The sequence below is a fragment of the Triticum urartu genome, chromosome 3A, assembly GCF_056163025.1.
Source record: "Triticum urartu cultivar PI428250 chromosome 3A, HENAU_Tu73, whole genome shotgun sequence".
In the NCBI taxonomy this organism is placed as follows: Eukaryota; Viridiplantae; Streptophyta; class Magnoliopsida; order Poales; family Poaceae; genus Triticum; species Triticum urartu.
Genome location: NC_141875.1, coordinates 735,831,162 through 735,852,008, shown reverse-complemented (window position 1 = coordinate 735,852,008; position 20,847 = coordinate 735,831,162). Strand labels below are relative to the sequence as shown.

At 49.1% G+C, this 20,847-nt stretch overlaps 1 protein-coding gene across 1 annotated transcript; it reads left to right on the top strand.

The window, feature by feature from the left end:
* The first annotated feature begins 7,311 nt into the window (after positions 1 to 7,311).
* Positions 7,312 to 9,255, top strand: LOC147982441 (uncharacterized). Its single transcript, XM_087517335.1, has 2 exons — positions 7,312 to 8,517; positions 8,884 to 9,255. Exons 1-2 carry the CDS (start codon positions 7,324 to 7,326, stop codon positions 9,253 to 9,255), a joined length of 1,566 nt encoding a protein of 521 aa, XP_087373461.1. The 5' UTR covers positions 7,312 to 7,323.
* The last annotated feature ends 11,592 nt before the right edge of the window (positions 9,256 to 20,847 follow it).

The following is a 20,847-nucleotide window of genomic DNA, read 5'->3' as shown; positions in this document are numbered from 1 at the left end:
CTTTTTAACTGGCAGAAATCTTCGGCATATATATGGACTTGCCCAATCTAAGATTATGGCTTCCCCTTTTCATTATTTACCTTTTATATTATGGAAAGCCATCATGGCCCTTTATTTGATGGCCAGTACTGGGCGCCGGTGCGCCGGCCGAAAGTTTTGCCCAGTCAAGCCCCACTCGTTCAATTTACTCAATAATAACCGTCCGGATTGCATCTTCTCCCTTGCGTGGAGGTCAAAGCCTCCTCCTTCCTCGCGTACGGCCTGCGCTCGACGCAAACGCATCGTCCACCATGGCGCCTCTTTCTCTTACCCGGCCCTCGTGAAAAAACTCCCGCCTCCCGTGTCTACCCTCCCGCGAAGGACGCCGCTCCTCGCTCGCCTCGTCGTCGACGTGCTGGCAACCACGCCGCCGCCGTTGAAGCTGCATCTCGTGGGTGTTTTGCGGCCCTCGTCGCCATTTGTTGCAACATGGTGTTGCTCTGTGGTCGCACCCTCCGCTGTCGTTTGGTAGCAGCCTCGCCGTTGCAGCCTGCAACCTCGCCGTCAACCCATCGTAGCCTCGCCGTCATAGCCATTGCTGGCTCTAGCTTGAAGCTTTTTTCATGGTCGCTTGAAGCTTTTTTCGTACCTGCTTCCAGCTTTTCCATGAGGGTTGAAGCTTTTCTGTCATGTCTGTTGAAGCTTTTTTCTCTATCGGTTGTAACTTATACTAGGCCGGTTGAAGCTTTTTTCCATGTCCGTTTGCACCAATTCGCCGCTGTTGCCATTGCAGGTCGCGGTCTTCCCCCACATATAATGGATGTAGCAAAAATCCCGCCGGTAGTAGCAAAATCTTAAGACGGTTGCAACAAAAAAGCCACTACCCTAGTAGGTCGCAGACCCGCAGTGATGAATGTAGCAAATCCGTCGCCGGTAGTAGCAAAAAGAGATGACGGTTGCAGCTTCTAGCTCAGCTGGTTGTAGCTTTCAGGGGGAGGTCGTCGTCGCCGGTCACATCTCAGTCGTAAAAAATGCACCATGGCCTCACGAATGGATGTATCAAAACACAAAGACGGTGGTAGCAAAAATTTGAAACGGTTATAGCAAAAATGGCTGAAGCTGCTGTCACCGGTCGCCAAAATGGCGGACTTTGCAAAACCAGAAGACGATTGTAGCAAAAACTAGGCTGTTTCCAGTAAAATTGAAATACGGTGGTAGCAAAACTTGGTGTGGTCTAGCAAATCAAAAAAGATGGTAGCAAAAAATGTGTCTAGTTCCAGCAAAAAAAGACACTGGTTCTAGCAAATAGCGATGCCGGTTGAAACGTTGGTGTGGCGTCCTCATACGAAGCCACCAGTGTTACCTTCCAGCTTTGCCTTGCCAGCTATGATTTGCATGCCGTGTGCGGGGGTAGCATCTCGCCGGCGAGCACTCCAGTTTGATCGTACTCCGGCCTTGTGTGGTAGCAGCTCGCCGGCGAGCATCTCCACTTCGTACTCCGACCATGTGTGGTAGCAGCTCGCCGGCGAGCACTCCAGTTCGCACTCTGGCCATGTGTGGTAGCAGCTCGCCGGCGTCTAGTCGGGCAGGGGAACGGCGGGGATAACGACGGTTGACGGGGAAGCACGCGGGGAGCAAGAGGATGGGAGTACGTCGAGTAGCCAAAGTCAACGTAAAAAAACAAAGGGATAAGGTGGGGTCGCGCTCCCTTCTGGCCACATGATGCCCCCATGATCGAACGCCCCGCGCGCGTCCGGCCCAAAGTTCGGCCGGCGCACCGGGTGTAAACATTTCCCTTATTCGATTGGGAAAAATACTACTCCTGCATCTTTCCTAACGGCGACTCTAACGGATCCCTTATTATAAGTTAGCGGAGTAAAACTCTTAGTGGAGTATATATACTCCACTAAAATTTGACCGCACCTAGCCGATCCCCTAAAGTTAGTGCGGTAAAATTAAATTTGCACAAATTCGATCAATTTTGAACCGAACGATGATGCATTTAAACATAAGTCCAACACATAAAGTTCTTGCAACTGAACAATAAACATATATTTAAACTTAAACTACTTGCCGTCGAAGTGGAGGTCGACCCAGTCCTTCCGGGTGAGGTGACCGTCGACGAGAGCCGGGTCCGGGCCGGTGCCGTCGTCGTCGTTGTCAGGGAAGACGCTCCACCACTCCTTGACGTCGATCTCATCGTTGCCGCCCACCTCGCCGCCCGTGTTGCCACCCTCGTCGTCGGAGATGACAATATCTTCGCTGTCATTGATGGCGAAGATCGCCCGCTCCGCCTCCACTAGCTCCATGTACTGCCGATGGAGCTCGTCCATGTAGGCCTCGGCGGCGGCCTCGGCCTTGAGGCGCTCCCGCGCCTCCCGGTCCTCCCGTGCCATCCGAGTGGACACCAACCCCCGGCTTCGGCGGATCGAGGTCGACCGGCCGCGTGCCAATGGGAAAATTAAGCCTCACGTTGCGGCCGTGCAACCAGACCTGCCACCGGTTGTATTCCATGGACGCGAGCTTGGCAGTGTGAATGGAGCCGACCCATATCCACTTGTGGGTCTCGCGGTCGGTGATTTCGGCCACCCACGTCTTGCACGAACGCTGCCGAACGCCCAAATAGGTCCTACTCGGCGGCCACAGCGGAAGGAGGTCCGGGAAGTTCTCAAACCGCATGGGGCCGCGGCGGCTCGAGGAAGTAGCCGCGGATGATGACCCGCGGGTGTTGCGTCATGGATCCACGCTGCGGATCGGCGGAGGGGACCGGCAGCCACCGCGTCCGGCCATCGTGAGGAGGGAGGGCAGCGGATCGGGGTGTGGGTCGCGTTAGCGGCGGGGCGCGGTGGTGGGGGTGGGGGGAGGGGGAGAGAAGAGGAGGCGGGAAGAGGAAGAGAGAGTGGGGATTTTTTTTTTACTCAACTAACAGTTATAAGGGATCGGCTAGGTGCGATTTAGAGGATAAAAAAGCCATTACTCCCTTACGGCCGGATAAGGGATCGGTTAGAGTTGCCTTAAGAGAGCTAACACAGAAATCCGGGGTTCATTGACCCAACTACAAGAAATTCCATTATCATGGGCAAATTTTGCTAACATATGAGCTACATCATTAGATTCCCTTACACAGTTCATGAAATCGGCTGTGCCAATCATCCCTGCCATAATGCAGCAAAGAAAATTGCGCAGAAAATGGGAGCTTTATTCAAAAGTAACATGGTTACAATTGAAAGGCATTAGATTCTCACAACATGGAGGACATCTCCTCATCCATACCACAATGCACGACTCGGTACGGCTATAAATTTTCCATACGATTTGCTACCCTATTTTTTGTTCAATACTGTAATCTTCCATGGAATAAACTCCCTAACCTCCATAAGAGTCTTTCTCTGTTGCCAAATGCACATATGCTGAACAATACAAATTATCGCTGATATAATTCAGAGCGCCTTTGAGGAATTTGATTGAACCATCATTGGTTCATCAGTGTGCTGAATAGCCATGGCCATGGCTTGCATCAGGGCATGTATCTCCGTCTCGAGTGCATTGTTACAGTTAAAAATGACTCGGTATGCAGCAAAAATTACCGAGCTATCCTCCCGACGTAGGATCTTCCCAGCACCCATTTGCTTTCCTGAACTGAAAAGGACTTGTCTTCAGACAAGGCTGTCCAATTTCCTGGCAACGGAGGGCAAGAAGGGGATGGCAAAGCATGTTTCATAACCTGACATGGGTTCTCCTCTCCCACTTCCATTTTCCCGTTGATGATCTCCTCCACACTATAGTTCCTGGCCGATTTAGTGACTTGTAGTAAGTAACAAAAACTCCGCCATAGTCTCAACAGGTGGAATAAGCTTGCCATGAACTACGTCAGTATATAACTGTAAATCCTTGTTATAAGCAGTCTGACCATATCCCCGATCTAAGCAGTACAACTCGATAGCACATGCCATAACCATTCTTTACCATTGTCAACAAGCAAATCATTAGGTTGCAGTGGCCATATGGACCGCATCCTCTCCCACACGCTTCTCACCTGGCTCAAGATACTAGCGCGTGGAAGGCACCTTCACTTTCCAGACCACAAACCGGACAACATCCCTGTTTTGATAAATGGCAGTTCACCTTACGTTGGTTCGTTGAAAGGGCACCCGATGCTGCCTTCCAAGCGGTAATCCTCATCTCTAGAAGAACTTTAGCTCGCTACATACAACTCCAGATAGATCGCTCACCTTCTGGATTTGTGCTCGACACCCCCACCCTTGTATGATTCATCATGTTATGAAGTAGGGAAGTGGTAAGAGCTCTTGACAATGAACTTCCCGTGTCAGATCTCAGATCCCCCCTCCCCCCCCCCCCCCCCCGGCCCCCGCGTCGTCCCCTTGGGCGACTCGGGGGCGACTAGGGTTCCGCCGCCGCCGCCACCCCCCCTCCACCCCCTTCCTTCCCCTCGCCGCTACCAGAGACGGCCGCCGGGAAGCCCGCGCGGACGCCGGTGAAGGTGGCGGCGGGGATCTCGGCGCTCCTCCCCCTCTTGGAGGCCTGTGGTTCCTTGGGCGGCGGCCCTTGCCGGAGAGGCGACGTCGTCGGGCGGTGGGCGGCGTTCGCAGGGGGTGCTGGCCAGCGTGCCCGGCCGTGCGGGCGGCGGGTGGCTGGTGGAATTCGGCCACGGCGTGTTCTGCTGCGTCAGATCTGGAGGTGTGAAATCCCTATCCCCTGCTGCCTCTCTCTCGCCTCCGTGGTGGGCTAGCTTCGTCTGGCTCCGGCGTTGGTGCGTGTTGGTGGTCAGCCAGGGAACCGGGGGAAACCTTGGCCGGTCCAGCCGGCCCGGCGGCGGCAACGCCCAAGGGCGCTGCTTTCCTCCATGGGGGCGCAGCCGAGGTCCCCGGCTCTCCACCCCGATCCCCCTGCCCGAGTGAAAACCTATATCCCCGGCGGATTTGGCGGCGGCGGCGCCTTGCGCGCCGTGACCTTGCTGGAGGCGTCGTCAAGGGTGCGGGGATCGGTCGGGAGGTTATGCAGGTGAGGGATTGCGCTACCTCCTCTGCGTCGTCCGATTCCTGAAGCTTGTCTTCAACTAGTTGGGCATGAACTATGGCGGAGCAGCCGGCGAGGTATATCCCAAATCGATGTGGTCATCCCATGTCCACCTTGCGATGCGAGGGCGACATTCTTCCAGCTCTAGGGTGAGCTTCTCGAAATCCCGACGGTGCGGCGCCTACGAGCCAAGGCGAGGGGGAAGGGTCCCTCTTCGGTGATTGAGAAGGAAGATGTTGGTTCCTTTCTTCTCTAAGTGTTCCTGGAGCACGGTCCATCCTCGAAGGTCGGCTATGTCCTGATGCGCTGCTCCGTTTCTGCTACATATGATCCTAGTGTGGAGTGCTCGACCTTTACTAGCTGTTTGTGGCTTGTGGAGGTTGTAGTGAGTAGTCTTTTCAGTGTTCCCCGTTGTATCGTTCTGACCGTTGTAAGTTGGGTTGTCTGCTGTAATTCCTGGCCGGTTGATGGCTTTGTTAATTCAAAGCCGGACTCTTCGCGAGCCTTCGTTCTCAAAAAAAAAAAACCTTCCCGTGTCGCTCTGAGAACCATGCCAGAAAATCCTCTCGGTTCCTAGGCGACATGGGGATCTTCAGTATTTGCGGCACATACACTTCCCAAAATTGTTTCTGAAGCTGATAAACATTCCATCCACCAGGTTCATCCAAGAAGTCCGAGATCCCTTGACCGACATTTTCTTTTCGCAGTGATCCATCTTCAATCGCCTGCATAAACAGCCAGCTACATAATTGTCGAGGTGTGTCTATGAAAAAGGAGCATCTCGAATTAATATCTCTTCTAGGAGCAATTTGATAAAATGGCACACTTTTCCTCGTACTTTGATCCAATGGCATATCTTTTTTTTATTGGATTAAACAACACACTTTTGATTCATAGCTGGATAAAATGACACAAACTGAGTCTTTTTTCCTTTTTCAAGTCTGAGCACACAAGTCATAATATTTTGGACTATTTTGCCCTTTCTTCTTGGTCAACTGGTTCGGAGCCAAGCACAGCTATGAATCCTCGCTGCTACTGGTTCGGTGTGCTTCTTCCCCACAACTATGAATCCTCGCCGCTACTCCCCGGCGCCACCACCTCACCGCGCCGCGCCCGTTCCTGTGGAGGACGCTCTGCTGTCCGCCGCACTCCGACCGCTCCCTTGGCGTGTCGGAGAAGAAGGGCGCCGCCGTCCACCACGCTCCGGCCGCTCCCTCACCCATGCAGGAGAAGAAGGGTGCCGCCACTTCAAGTTCCCTGCAGCGCGTCGTAGTCCAGGTCCCTCGCTGGACATGTTCGAGTCCTGACTGTAGCACGTGTTCGTAGCTGCTTGCAGTTGTAGTTGGCTGTAGCTGCTCGCCGCTGTAGTGCTAGCTTTAGCAGTCTACCTGATGAAACTCATGCCGCTGGCCTGAATTTAGCTTTTAATTTTGATTGCCCGTTCAGCTGTCTAAAAGCTACAGATGCTTTTTCCTGTGAAGAAATTCAGCTTGTATTGATGCCCGGTCCTGAAGAAATTTAGCTTTAATTTACATGCTTATTGAATCGAATTAGAAGGAGAGAGAGAGATATATAATAGAGAGAGAGAGATGAAGGGAGAGACGGGATGGGAGGGAACCTGTGAGTCTCCTCGGGATCGTTCGTCTCTGTTTTGATCGTTCCTCTGGGTCATTCGTCTCCTCTGATCTTTTTTGGCATAGTCTCCTTTCCTCTGTTTCAATGGAACCGGTTGACCAGACAGAAGGGCAAATTCGTCCAAAGTATTATGACGTGTGGGCTCAGACTTGGAAAAGAAGGAAAAACTCAGTTTGTGCCATTTTATCCAGCTATGAATGAAAAGTGTGCTATTTAATCTAATAAAAAGAAAGTCGTGCCATTGGATCAAAGTACAAGGAAAAGTGTGTCATTTTATCAAATTGCTCCTCTTCTGGATGTCCGGTAGCACGCAAATTGCCACATCATTACCCAGACCCCGGGCCGATGGTGGAAGAAGTGAAAGGTCTGCTTCGAACAGTGAGGAGTTTAGGGTAGCTCATTGTCTAGCTAGAGGGTCATGCAAATGAACTGGGTAAAACTTGGTTTTGTATTCCGCTGGATTGTGTTCGTCCGTGTTTAAACTCAGATCTTCAAGCTCAAAAAGAAAAAGAAAAAGGACGCTTAGTACGAGCCTTGAAGATGTCGGTTCCTGGGTCAAACTTATGGGCGATTTTATAACGTGGCGATCTGACCCGATAGGCTGCTAAAAAAAGGAATTGACGCCGGACTATTATAACTGGCTCATCCCGTCTGCTCCCAGATCACGCCGCCATGGACGCAGGTAGTTGGTCTGATCTACCGCCGGATCTGGCCCGCGAGATCTCTGGCCGCCTGCAGCACGACGCCGTCGACTTAGCCCGCTTCCACGCCGTCTGTAAGCCATGGCGAGACTCCCGGACGACGACGGCGGCGGGCCAGTTTCTGCCCTGGCTCGTCGCAGCGGTGGAGGAAGACGCCACGCGCCTCGAGATGAGATGCGTCCTCTCCGGCTACAACTACCGCTCGCAGCCGCTGCTGGCTGAGCCGGCCTGGTGGAATTGGGTGACCAGCTCCGGCGGCACCGCCCTCTGGTGCCTGACCATCGAACGCCTCCGGCCTAGTCTCCATGACCCTCTCACCGGAGCGGCCGCACACCTGCCTCAGCTCCCGCAATCCCTCGGTCTGTGGGGGAAGGATATCGATCCCCACGGAGTCATCTACGAAGACGGCGCAACCCTTCTCTACAGCATCTCCAGCGCCGGGTCCAATGCCACGTTCAGGGCAGCTCTACATCGCCCCGGCGACGCAGAGTGGACAATCATCGAGAGGACCCTCGAGCATCCCGCCTGGAGCTGGTCACCTCGTCCACCTGTTCTGTCGTGTGTCACATACCACGATGGTAAGATCCTGGTCGTCATGAAGCCTGATCAATGGCGCCTTGTCACACCAAACAGCAATATGGCCCGCGATGAGCTTGTTGAGAGCCAGGGGACGCCTATGGTGCAGGTGTGGTTTGGTGAATCCACATACAAATACGATTACAGCTACGTGCTTGAGTCTCGTGGTGAGATTCTATGGGTGTCGGTTAAGACCCGGGAATATGACAGGTATCGCATGGGGCCTGACCCCTGCCTTCTCAGCGTCAAGGTATCAGTGCAGGCACTTGAGGAGCCTCTGTTGTACGAATCATCGGCACTCGAGAAGATGAGATGGGTGAGAAGGGATGGCCGTAGTCTCGCCGACCGCGTGCTGTTCCTCGGTAGGCGCCATAGCTTTGTTGTGGATGCAGGCCGGGTGCCCAACGGCCACGGCGGGTGTGCCTACTTTATCTACCACCATAATAGCGCCTTGACACAAGAGAAGCGTGGCGTGTTCAGGTGCAACCTCATCGACGGAAAGACCGAGCTTGTACAGCGGCTGCCTCGATGTTGGGACTACAAAATGTGCCTGTGGTTCAACCCCGAGTCCATCATTACTCCTCCTCAGGTACCTAACTACCTATACATTGCTAAAAAGTGTTTGAATTTCTTAAGTTGGACTTATTTTATGATATGAAATCTCCTATTACCTCCGTCCCAAATTTCTTGTCTAAGAATTGTCTAGGTATGAATGTATCTAACACTAAAACGTGACCAAATCTAAGACAAGAATTTGAAACGGAGGGAGTATTATATACTATATTGATGTAATGGTCGCATCAAGCTAATACACGGTACAAGAGTTTAACCCGGAACTCTGCATAAGCCTTCTCACATTTATTTTTCGATAACAAAATCCTTATGTTGAGCATATCATCACATCAAGCAAATGCAACCGTACATGTGCTAATATGCCTTTGATTTTCTCCGCCAGGAAATCAGTGAGGGGTCACCAAAGCAGCAGATAGCTCCAATAATTTCTAGTCTTCGACGACACAACATTAACGTTGAGAGACATCATGTTCCCAGTTTTACATTGCTGGTGCGCAATCTGCCTCTTACGGTGAAGACCACTCAGCTACGGCTCTTTTTCAGCGAGCATGGTAAAGTGTCCAATGCTGAGGTGATTTGCTATAAGAAGACCAGGGCCTCACAGGGTATTGGCCATGTGACCATAGAGACGACACATTCCCATCTGGAAGATGCTCTTGCTGCTCTCAATGAACTGGTTTTGGATGGATGCCATCTCAAGGTTAGCTTGATTAAGGAGGGGCAGCCACCACAACGTCGGCGTCAGCACAGATAGATCTAAAATCTTGGATTTTCATTTTTCTCATTATAAAAGTGAATATACATGGATTGCACATGCCTGCATGTGTTGCTGCTCCTTGATCGCCTTACCTTCGTATTTTTCAGTGGAGTGATTGATCAAGCTAGCTAGGTTAGTACCCCTTTATGTCACAAGTCAAACTTTTAAAACTTTAACTATGAATAATTATTTATATTGGAAATTTGAAAATCATATGTACATATTTGTCTTGAAAAGTATGTCCTGAGTACTAGAATGATGTTGATTTATAAATATTAGTAAGCACGGATTTGCTAATTCCCATGTAGATGAGATTTAGTGTACACTTGTGTGTTGTGCGTTCTCCTGGCAGTATGGCATCTGTGAACGACTTGTGCTAGTTTTGTGTGGATAGTATTTAGTGTACACTTGTGTGTTGTGCGTTCTCCTGGCAGTATGGCATCTGTGAACGACTTGTGCTAGTTTTGTGTGGATAGTATACAAGTCCTTGTGAATGTTCAGCAAAAGTTGTACAATGCTCAGGGTTATATCAACCCCCTTTTGTTGAAACTTTTCTTCTTTTGATAAAATGATTTAAAAATGGTGACCTCTTCTATGTGTCCATCTGTTTTTTCCAGTGATTTTTGCAGTGTTTTTTTGTTTTCCGATACCATGAATCGATCATTACTAATTAATTTTTTGTGCTAGATTAGAATGTTTTTATTTGCACAATCATATATACAATGACTACTAAGTTATTTTTTCTGTGCTAATCATCTGTTTTTTAGATAGGGATGAATGGATGAATAACTAGTTAAAATACGGTTTCTTTTCCCACCCCTTTTCAGTTCTGTGGATATGAAAACCCGACGAACCCTAATCCTGTGTTCAGTAGGGGTTGCTCAGTAGGGACGCTGTCTCTAGGCAGCAAATCAAATGTTTTGTGTGTACCTACAAGAGTCTAGGCAATATCCAGAGTTAATTGAGATAAAGGGTTTGTCTTTTCGTTTCTATTTTCTTGTGTCGATTTCACATCCACACCCTCATATGTGGCTATGAACATCCTAGAGAACCCTAATCTCTTGTATGCATAGACGCAGTTCTAGATAGCAGATTTACTATTCCTTTAGTACTTTGCAGAATATTTGGAATTCAGTAGGTGCAATCCTGATTTTTTTTTACTTCTTTCAACACTAATTTTTGAACTATGCTCGCAGTCAGTGCCATGAAAAAACCAATCTGTGCTTTTCATTTAGGTAGTGATTTTGCAGTGTATCTTGTGATTTGTTTAGTTCAGTATTTATAAAGCATGTACTCAAGACTTATCAGTCAATCGTCTGTTTGCCCTTTTTCTTGTAACATTTTTCGCTCAACAAATCGACCAACTGAATGTTCTTTCCGAACAATAAATATGTGAAAGCTGGAAACTAATAAGTCAGGTTGATCTTTTTTTACATTTTTAGAGCTAATATTTTGTTATGACCTGGACAAAGAGTTGCAACAAAGAAAATTAACTGCTGCCTGCATCATCGAGTAAGAAAGGGCGGCACAAATCTCTAGTAAAGTTTGAGTTTGCTATGGTCATATGCTTAGCATGGAATTAGGTAGAATGATTTGTGTCCAGTTGCTGGTATAAATATGGTCATGCTAGTGGTGAGAGGGCTAGGTCGTTTCCTTAGTCCTATAGAAGGAGCTGCATAGTTATTGTACCCCATAGCATGTTTGCGCCAGGCTGCAGCGTGAAGCATTTGTTTGCTTGTAAAGCATTTTTTACCATGTCTATTGGAGAAATGTATGCACATGTTTGCCAAGTAGTAAGGGAGGCATATTGCTCCCCAGACAATCTATTTTCTGCTCAGCATGTGTGTGTGTCCACCACAGAAAGAGCTGAGAGTTTCAGATTGAGATGTTTGCGGCCAACATTATTCTCACGTGTACATTGGCTATCACACACAAGTCTATATAACATGTTTGGTTTGCCTTTTTTTTGACTATTTTCGTGATAGTTGTATATACATCAGTTTTCTTCAACATTTTTTCTCATTACTAATGTTTATCTTTACCTCTGTAGATTTTGACTGGTTTATGTAACTTAATTAACGCCACTATACTTTGTTGTCCCATCTGTAGTTCAGATTTTTGTGTGTTTTTTAAATGCAGGAACTGTTTTTATTCGTACAATGTCTAAACCCAAATCGCGCACCCCCTGATCTGTTCATTCTGTTCATTGATGTTTCTCCGAGATATAATTTTCCCACAGCAAAAAATCTTGTGTTTTGGACTTGCAGTAGAATGTTTTGGTGTTGGTATGTTAAACAAGTGAAAATTAGGTTCCCTTGATTCAGCGTCCTGACAACCAGCTTTATACATCTTTTTTCTTGAAAACATGATTCATCTTTTTTTTTACAAATGTTTTTTAGCTATGTTTTTCTTTTCTTTTTCGAAAGGAGAACTTAGCCTACATGCGCATTGGTGGTTCGTGTCTTCGCAATGATGAGAAGAGCCTTTTCTTATCTTTTCTTTTTTGTGTCTTTTCTTGTCTCATCGCATGACAAATGAGGTTATACCTGAATACACCAACCTCCTCATGTGGCAAAGGCCTCATCATCATAGTAGGCAAAGTAGGCGCACCCGACGTCCGTCCCACGAGGCATCCATGACAAAGTTGTTGAGCCACACAAGGAATAAAACGAGGTCGGCTAGGCTATGACCGTCTTTCCTCACCTACTATGTCTTCTTCCCCGCCGCTACTGTGTCCTTCTCTATCACTTGTGCCAAGACCTAGAATTTACAGCAGACATCACTTCTCCGAAAAGAGGAATAATTCAGTTGGCCCTGGACAAACCACCCGTAGAAGCTCGCCGCGAGACATAATGACGTGGTTGTACTGGAGCGAGTTGGAGTTGCGTTTCCATAACACCGCCAGTAGCGGACACAACGCCCATCGACCATGGGCATCTCCCAAGGCTTGTTGGCTCCACGACAGTAGTGATCGGACATACTGGGCTAAACATGTTCCGTATCATGCTTTACCCCGGAATGTTTTTGTTGGACCTTCGTTTCTCACAGGGTTCACACTTCACAGTCACGGACCCACTACTACACATATGCTGAAAAAGTCAAAAAAAAACTAATGTACATGCGACGCGAGGAAATACAACAGGTCTCTCCAACCAGGGACGGTCTTGAAATTTTGGGGGCCCGGGGCGAATCCAAAACTAGGGGCCCCTAGAATAAAAAATATAGCAATAATAAAAGATATATGCACATATAAAATATTACCGATAATCACTTAAATACATAAAAACAATATACATATGAGATAATTATAGATTTCACCTTTAAAAAGTTCTAAAATTCCTCGATGTATAGTCACTTACGACAGGGCCGAGGTCAATCTCATCAAATAATTTCCTCTTGATGCATAATTTTTCAAAGCCATTTAAACTTCGTAGTGTCATTGTTGATCTCAAATAGTTCTTCAATAATTCTATCTTTGAAAAACTTCTTTCGACCGATGCGACAGTTATATGGAACTGTAAATAAGATGACAAGCAACACAGGCATTAAGATAAACGTCGACTTCACATGTTTGAAATCACCATAGTAGACATTACACTATCTGACAAAGTGAAATTGATAATCTTTTTTATGAAAAAAAAGCAAAAACAGATGATCATCAACACTAGCGGTTTGTGTTTGTGCACCTGTTCAAATAATTATACTATTAGGGCTAGTTACATTTTTATCACTGATATTGATATCAACATTTTCGTCTTGTTCATATTCAGAATTCCCGTCAATTTGTTCCTCTTCCTCCACAACAATCCCTGATTCACCATTTGGGATCAACGAAGCACCGGTATTAGTTTTGAAATTCTTATCAAGAGCGCCCCTCTGATTGTATCAACTCATCTAAACACCGTATTGTCTGTCTTCAACATGTTAAAAATAAAGAAAAAATGGCATCAAAGATTAATCGGTGCCAGCTATGCACCATGTATGCAAAGGATAAATTACTTAATCAGTAGTACTAAACTCATCGAGAGTAGGGCGTAGGGACTAGTAGTAATATAATATACCTTAGATAGATCATCGTTGGTGGTATGTAGGGCGTTCAGCGATGAGCCTATAGACGATGTGGCGCTCGACGAATCGGCGATGCCTGTGTGCATGTTCGTCGCCTGAAGTCGGGAGAGAAAGCAGCGCCGCCTAGTACTGACTGCATCTTGCGATCCGGAAGCACAGGAATAGAGATCGGCATCGACAGGCGGCGAACTGGCGACCGGACTTAGGAAAGAAATTAAGAGAGAAAAAAACGGCGTAGGATCTGGAGATTGCTCCATGATGGAATAGGAAGGATCGCTACCTTTGCGTGATTCCATGGCACATACTTTAGAGCATCTCCAACAGCCGCGCTAAACTAGCGCCACGTCGTAAATTAGGCCGTTTTAGCGTGCGCGCAACGCGGCGGGTCGCTCCAGCGGGCGCGCAAAAACGGCGCGCACGCTATAACGGTTGGGCGCGCGGTTGAAAACACTTACCCATGCGGCGTATTTCGGGCGCCAGCTACAGCGCGCGGCACACTCGAGCGCTCGCGCCGCACTCTCTCCTCTCCTCGTCCTACGCCCCGCGCGCGCCGGCGCCGGCGCCCTGCCACCCACCCATGGACGCGCACACCGGCGCCCCGCTCACCCCGCTGTACAGCCGCGACCCCCCTCCCCCCCCCTCGCCGCCGCCGCCGCCGGCGGCGGAAACCCTAGCACGGGAAGCGCTGGCGTCGCCACAGCCGGAGCTCCGCCGAGCGTCGGCCTCGCGCGCAGCCTCTTCTTGCCGCCGCGGATGACCACGGCGCCGGGTGGCGTCGCGCCGGCGCCGTCCCGTGCCGCCGCCGCACCGTCGAAGAAGGTCCCCAATGCGGCACGGACGAAGAAGGGCAAAACATCCGCGAAGAAAAAAAAGGCGGCGGACGGCTCCGGCACCATGAAGGCGAGGAAAAGAAGCTTGCAGGGCGTTCGACGGCCGCGGCGGCTACCGAAGCGCCGGCGAGCTCACTTGTTGAGCCGGCCGCCGACGCGCACCACGTGTTCGACGAAATGCCCCCAAGGTGAAAAAATTTCCAACTTTTCTTTTCTTCTTATTTTTTCAATGCATCATCATCACATATAGATAGCTTATTTGCATTGTTCAAAAACTTTGTAGTCTCAACAATGATGCATACATGTCCATTATGGGTGTTGGGTCCAACAATTCGCATTGGTCTCAAACCAATGACATCCATTTCGAAGACCATGAGTTTGAGGTGGATGAGGGTGAGGGAATTGTCGAGGCGCCGAAAGGAAGAGCGGGCAATTACTCAACCAACGATGACAAGTTACTATGCCATACTTATTTGCAAGTGTCGAGGGATCCATCCATTGGAGGTGATCAAAGTAGAGACGCGTATTGGGGGCGAATGAAAGAACACTTTGATGCTCACAACTTCGGAGGCGGAAGAGTCGTCTTCGAAAGATGAGGACGAAGACGAAGATGAGGAAGATGAAGATTGATGTGTCTTTCATGTCTTGAACTTTAGTTTGCATTTGAACTTGGTTGGATGAACTTGTGGGCATGATTTTGAACTTGTGGGCATGAACTTTTATTCATCAACTTGTTTGTGTCAAATTTCACATGTTCATTTTTGTCCAAAATATCATATATGCAAAATGCCCGGCGAGTCGCGCGCGCTGTATTTTTGCGCTCTGCTGAAGCGGCGCGCGCGCTGCATTATAGCGCGGCTGCTGGAGCCAGCGCAGGCGGGCGCGCAAAACCAGCCGCAGTGCGCGCGGTAAACAGGTTTTTTGCGGGCGGCGCTTAGCGCGGCTGTTGGAAATGCTCTTAGGCTACAGACTTGGGGAGGGCCCCCTCAATTTTGAGGGCCCGGGGCGGCCGCCCCCCCTGCCCCCCCTCAGGGCCGGACCTGTCTCCAACTCCTTGTCTCTTCAACTCTCATAGACGGCGAGCTCAATGACTAGTTGGCAGGGCTAGGCGAGGCTCACGGCTGGCCTAGAGCCCTAGATGCACATCCGGCGGCGAGCTGTCCCCCCTACCCCTCCTTCCTTTCTGTCGGCTTCGACAATTCCTTCACTAATATTAGTAATTGAATAATTTTGTACTCTGATAAGGGTTACATGTGTGGCACGAATACATGTCAACTCCGAACGTTTTTTAAGACAAGTGTGGTGACGCGAGTATGGCGGCTTTAGTTGTCAAGCATGACAACTTTTTTTCGGAAGGCAAGTTTCATTTTTTTCGGATGGCTTCTTTAGTTAAAAAATGTCAGGGCCAGGGTGCTTCATGCCACACGTGTGGCGCTTATCATTTGGGATAATTTATCTGGGCTAGGGATTGATAGACTCATGGATTAAATTAAGGGAATTTTCCGTTGGGGCATGATCATGACTAGAGAAAAAAAATGTAATTGTTGGCTTCTAGAAACTACATAATCATAAGTATGCAGGAAGGTGGCAACGTGCAGACCGTGGTAATATTTCTACCTTCTTGTCGCCTCATACAATGCATATATTCTTGATTGTATTAGTTTGTTGTCTTTCTGCTGGTAAAAGAGGAAGAAATATTTCCGTCTTTCGGTTTGGTTAACCGCAAACTGAATATTTGATAATATGATTCGGGTAGTTAATGGAAGTAATTTTGTACTATGAACTTGTTACTTTTGGTAGCTCATTTTCTTGTTTTCTTGTGTACAAACTGCCTTCAAATTTTGAATTATTAAATTTCAGAGATCATGAGGTTTTTCGTTAATAGAGCAAGCATTGAAAATGCGAATGCTATGCAACCATAAATAGAAGTTGAGCCACAGCCACCACTAATCGTAAGAGCATCTCCAGCCGTGCCCCCAGAAAGGCCTTCCCAGGCGATTTTTTCGCGTCGGCGCCGAAAAAACGGCCCAGTCGCGCCCCCAGGAGCCCGATTTTTGCCGGCCTGAGCCGAAATCAGCGCCAGCGGACCCAGTCCGAACCAGGCGCGCCGAGGGCGTCCGGGGGTGTCGGAGCGAGTTGTTTTGGCGCGAAGCAGCCGCGGGCCCGCCAAGTCAGCGAGACGGGCACTTCGTCGCCCTCATCGCCTCGATTCCTGCGGGAATCAATGCCAAGGCTGCCGCGCTGCCGCCGCCGGTCAGCCTTGCCATTGCTTCCTCATGGGCGGCGCGTCATGGGCGGCGCGGCGATGCCTCCCCTCCCGCCACGCGTACACACGGGCCCGGCTATATAAGCTGGTGGCCTCCCTCGCCTCTGGCCACACCAGCCCTAGCCGCCGAGCTCTCCCTCTCCCGTGCGCCGCCGCCGAGCCATCCCTCTCCCTATCCCGTGCGCCACCGCCGAGCCATCCCTCTCCCTCTCCCGTGCGCTGCCTCCGAGTCCTCCCTCACTCTGACAGCCCCGATGGCCGAACGTTTCCCCGGCGATGAGGCGGTGGCCAACGGCTTTGGCCGCCGCTCGCTCCGCGAACAGGAGTCGTGGCTCCTGTTCGAGGCCAACATCCCGGCGCCGCCGGACATGCGCGCCGGACCGACGGGGTGGAGGCTCAGCAACGGGGGAGTGCCCGTTCCCCCGTTGCCCGACGTCGTGGCGCGCGCCCCCTACTTTGCCGCCGAGGTAGAGCTCGTGCGCGCCTCCCTCACCGACGAGCAGCTCGCCCTCCCCCAGTACGCCGCCGACAACCACGCGGCGTGGGCGGCGTACTTCGAGCGCCGTTAGGAGCAGAGGTGGGCGTCCACCAACGGGGCGCCGGTGGTGGGCGGCACGGAGAATAGCGAGGGGCGCCACATGTGGTGGGGCGTCTCCGGCACGCTCGAGGGCGTGCTGGCACACCTTGAGGGCGGCAACAACCTGCCGCTGGCATACCCTCCCCCGGCCCACCGCCGACGCGCCGGGCAATGGATGCCCAGGAGGTTCGGCTCCTCCTCGCACTCCTCCTCACGGTCTTCTTCACTCCTCCGGCTCTCCGGCACTGCTCGGCGTCAAGGCCGAGCCCGCGGCGGAGACGCCGCTCGGCCGGCGCACTCGCAGCGTCGGCATCGTCATCAACGAGGGCGGCCGGCGCGCCTCCTCGTCGGTCCTCCGCGCTTCGTCAAGCCAAAAACGGAGCCAGGGCTCGCGCCGATGAAAACGGAGCCGGGTCTCCCCGCCGTGAAGACGGAACACGGCGACGTGGAGCTCGACGACGAGGCGGCCCTGAAATGGGCGCGCAAAGACTACCTGAAGATGGAGAGGAAGCGCCAGTGCGCCGCCCTGCGGCGCTTCGATTCACCGTGTTCTTTGTCTGCCTAATTTGGCTCTCATCCTCTTTTATGGTATTCACAGTGTTTGTTTTTTATATTCAAAGGGTTGTGCATCTTTGTAGGAGGATTATCAGCCCCAGTGACAATTGTGAAAACTATATCATTCAAAGCTTGGTATTCTTTGCTGTTATTGTTCCTAATTTGAACGGGACTTATGTCTACCTAGGAAGTTCTAGTAGAGTTACCTTCAAATGATCTGTCATGTGAAATAAATTGAATATTAGTAAATCTGTTACTAAGACAAAGACATTGTGTTGTTTTTCATAAATTTTCTGAACTGTCTTGGAGGAAGCAGGCAGGAAATACTGATGAAGCGCAGTCATTGACACTTCGGCATGAGCCGAGGGCTCTCAGACCATCTCGCCGCCGCTGGAACTGATCTTCTTACATTTAGTGCTCTTGAACAGCGACTGATTGATTTCCTGTACTATAAATACAAATATATGTGATATACTACTTTCCTAGACTGCAACGTCAAGGCACTGGTTACTATGGTGCTTGTCTTGGTCATCCACACGCACCAGATACAGAACACAAGAGTCAAGACTTGCAGGTTTGCCCTACGCTCACACCCACAGTATGTTTGTTGAAATACTCTAGAGATAGCTGCAACAAGGATGTAGGACTATGCATTAATTGCAGTTTCCGAATAACAAACGAGATTGCCAAAAAATATTTTGAGGCTTCATTGCTCCAAAATCAGGAAATTCGTTCACCGCACAAACATGGTGTCTCAGTCATCGGCTGCCGATGCCATCAAGATTTCTTCATATCTCTGTGGCATGTTTTTCATCATGCTCTCCTGTTTTGTATTGCATCTGGTTCATGTTTGTTATCCTTCCTTGTTTTTCCTTGTACAGGAGACAACCAAATACATGTTGTCAAAGCAGCTTGATTCATCTTTGTTCTCCTTCCTTGCTTTGCCTTGTAGATGAGACAACCAAATAGATGTTGTCATAGCTAGGAGAGGAGGAGGTGTCTGCGTTGCTGCAGCATTAGGAAGAGCATCACGGCTTCGAAGGTCACACCCTGACGGTGCCTGCCCTGCCACACGATACACACATGCTGGTATGTCATCTTCCTTTCCATACACCGGCAGTACAGATAGCTGAGCTGCGCTCTCCCTTCCAAAGGGACGACAGTTCCTCTTTCTGAATCAGATGAATATAGATATTGCATATTTACTAAAAAGGGATACTAGATATTTTGGATTAAAAAAATTAATTATCTGACCAACTTCTTGTACTTGCAAGTTACAACTCTAGGTCAATGTGGAGGAGGAAACTGACCTGAAACATCCTATTTCCTTAAGGTACAAATGGCTCCCTCCCGTGGATGACAAGGATGAAGATCGCTGTCGTCACGACCAAGGGCCTTGCCTTTCTCCACGACGCCAACATCTTGCTCTACTCGGTAAGTCGCACATAACTTCAGACTTTCTGCTAAGAAAAGTAGCAGTTTTCAAATGTCTCTCATTTTGGAACTGTAGTGATGGTTACTGAAAAATGGGGTCGAACAGTACTTCACACCTCTTATGCTGAAATTACAACACAAATGAAAAATAATTTGATCATGAATCTTAATTTCAAATCTCTACCTTTTGACCAGTTGAACCATCCAAGATGCCATGCTTCTGAACTTAGCTAGCCCGACTGGAACTCTAAATATTCTTGGATGAATGCCAAACCCAAGAAATCTTATATTGTCCTAGCCTCACCGTCCAGTTTATCAAGATACATTTTGCCGTCATGGTCACATAATTGTCCGGTGAGATATAAACCTTCATGTGTACTTTGTCTATCTGTATTTGAGAATGAATCCACTTCCTAAACAAGAGTGCTTTGAAGTATTTTACTCTAGCAGCTATCTGTAAGCCAAAGTGAATTTCCAATGAACAAGGATCTAATTTATTTCCATCCTTCCTCCGTGGTCTGGGCTGCAGGGTCAGTTTGAGCCTCCTTGAGCTCGACGTGATCAGGGCAGTGCTCTACACGCTTGCCGACGCGGTGGCAGTCGAGGTGGTGGTCATCAAGGTCGACTCGACGGCCAGGATAGCAGGAGGAGCGGATGTGAAAAAGCGATGGTCGTCGAGGTCGACTTTACCTACTAAATGCATCTACCTTTCGCCAGTGCTAACCATTGTTTTGAAGCACCTTTCTTCTTTGTAATCATTCATTTAGGCTGCAAGACTGTTGTTTCTCTGTTCATATAAGCTTATCCATATATACCATGCTCCTGTGATCATGTCTTTGCTCACCTGATGTATTTTATGAATATGCACCGCCAGCAATGCATTTTTACTGTTGTAACTTCTTTTTATAAGATGATACTGTCACTTCTACTGGATTGCTCTGCTTTCTAGAGATCAATAAGTTATATAAGTTCAGCAATACTTGCATGCACACGTGCTTCCCACAGAACAATAAACAATTCAAAAGAACACCACGCAGTGACGCCTCAGCAAGCAGCAGCAAGATTGGTGCGCTCGGTCACGCAGAGGAGGCGCGCCCCAGCCACTACTCCCTCCGGTCCTTTTTACTCTGCATATTAGAATTTTCTGAAGTCAAACTTCACAAAGTTTGACCGTATTTATATGAAAAAATATCAACATCTGCCATGCTAAAGTTATATAATATGAAACTTTAAGTCATGATACGTCTAGTGGTATTGATTTCAGATTGTGAATGTTAGCATTTTTTTCTACAAAGTTGGTCAAATTTTACGAGGCTTGACTTCAGTCAAATCTCATATGCGAACTAAAAAGGACCGAAGGGAGTAGTAGGGAATTACATCAAAGCTGGCATTGCTTCTGCGTGGGTACTCAATGATTGTGTCCACCTCCACGTTGTAGTATTCCAGACTTTTCATATGAAGTTTATCCTTGACCTCGACAAGTTTTTGAGTTTGCAAAATGCAGCGGCATAGTTGGTTCCCAGATGCTTCGCACACAAGTACCCCATCATCCAGAATAGCTACAGGACGGAGCGACGTTTTTGGCCACTCCCAGTGGACGATGTAGCTTGACCCACTGCGGCAAGTTTGAGCCAGCACCGTCCATGTCGGTGCACATCCACATATCAAGCCATTGGTCATTGTTTTTCTGGGGGCATGTTACACACAACTCTCCACGCAGATCGGACAAGGTGAACTTCTCTTGGTCGAGTAACTACCAGGAAGGAGGCGGCGAAGGACGCTGAATATTTCACCGTCCAACCTTAACCGGTGGAAACTAGTTACAAATTTGTGTTTCATATCGGTCCAAAGTCGATAGA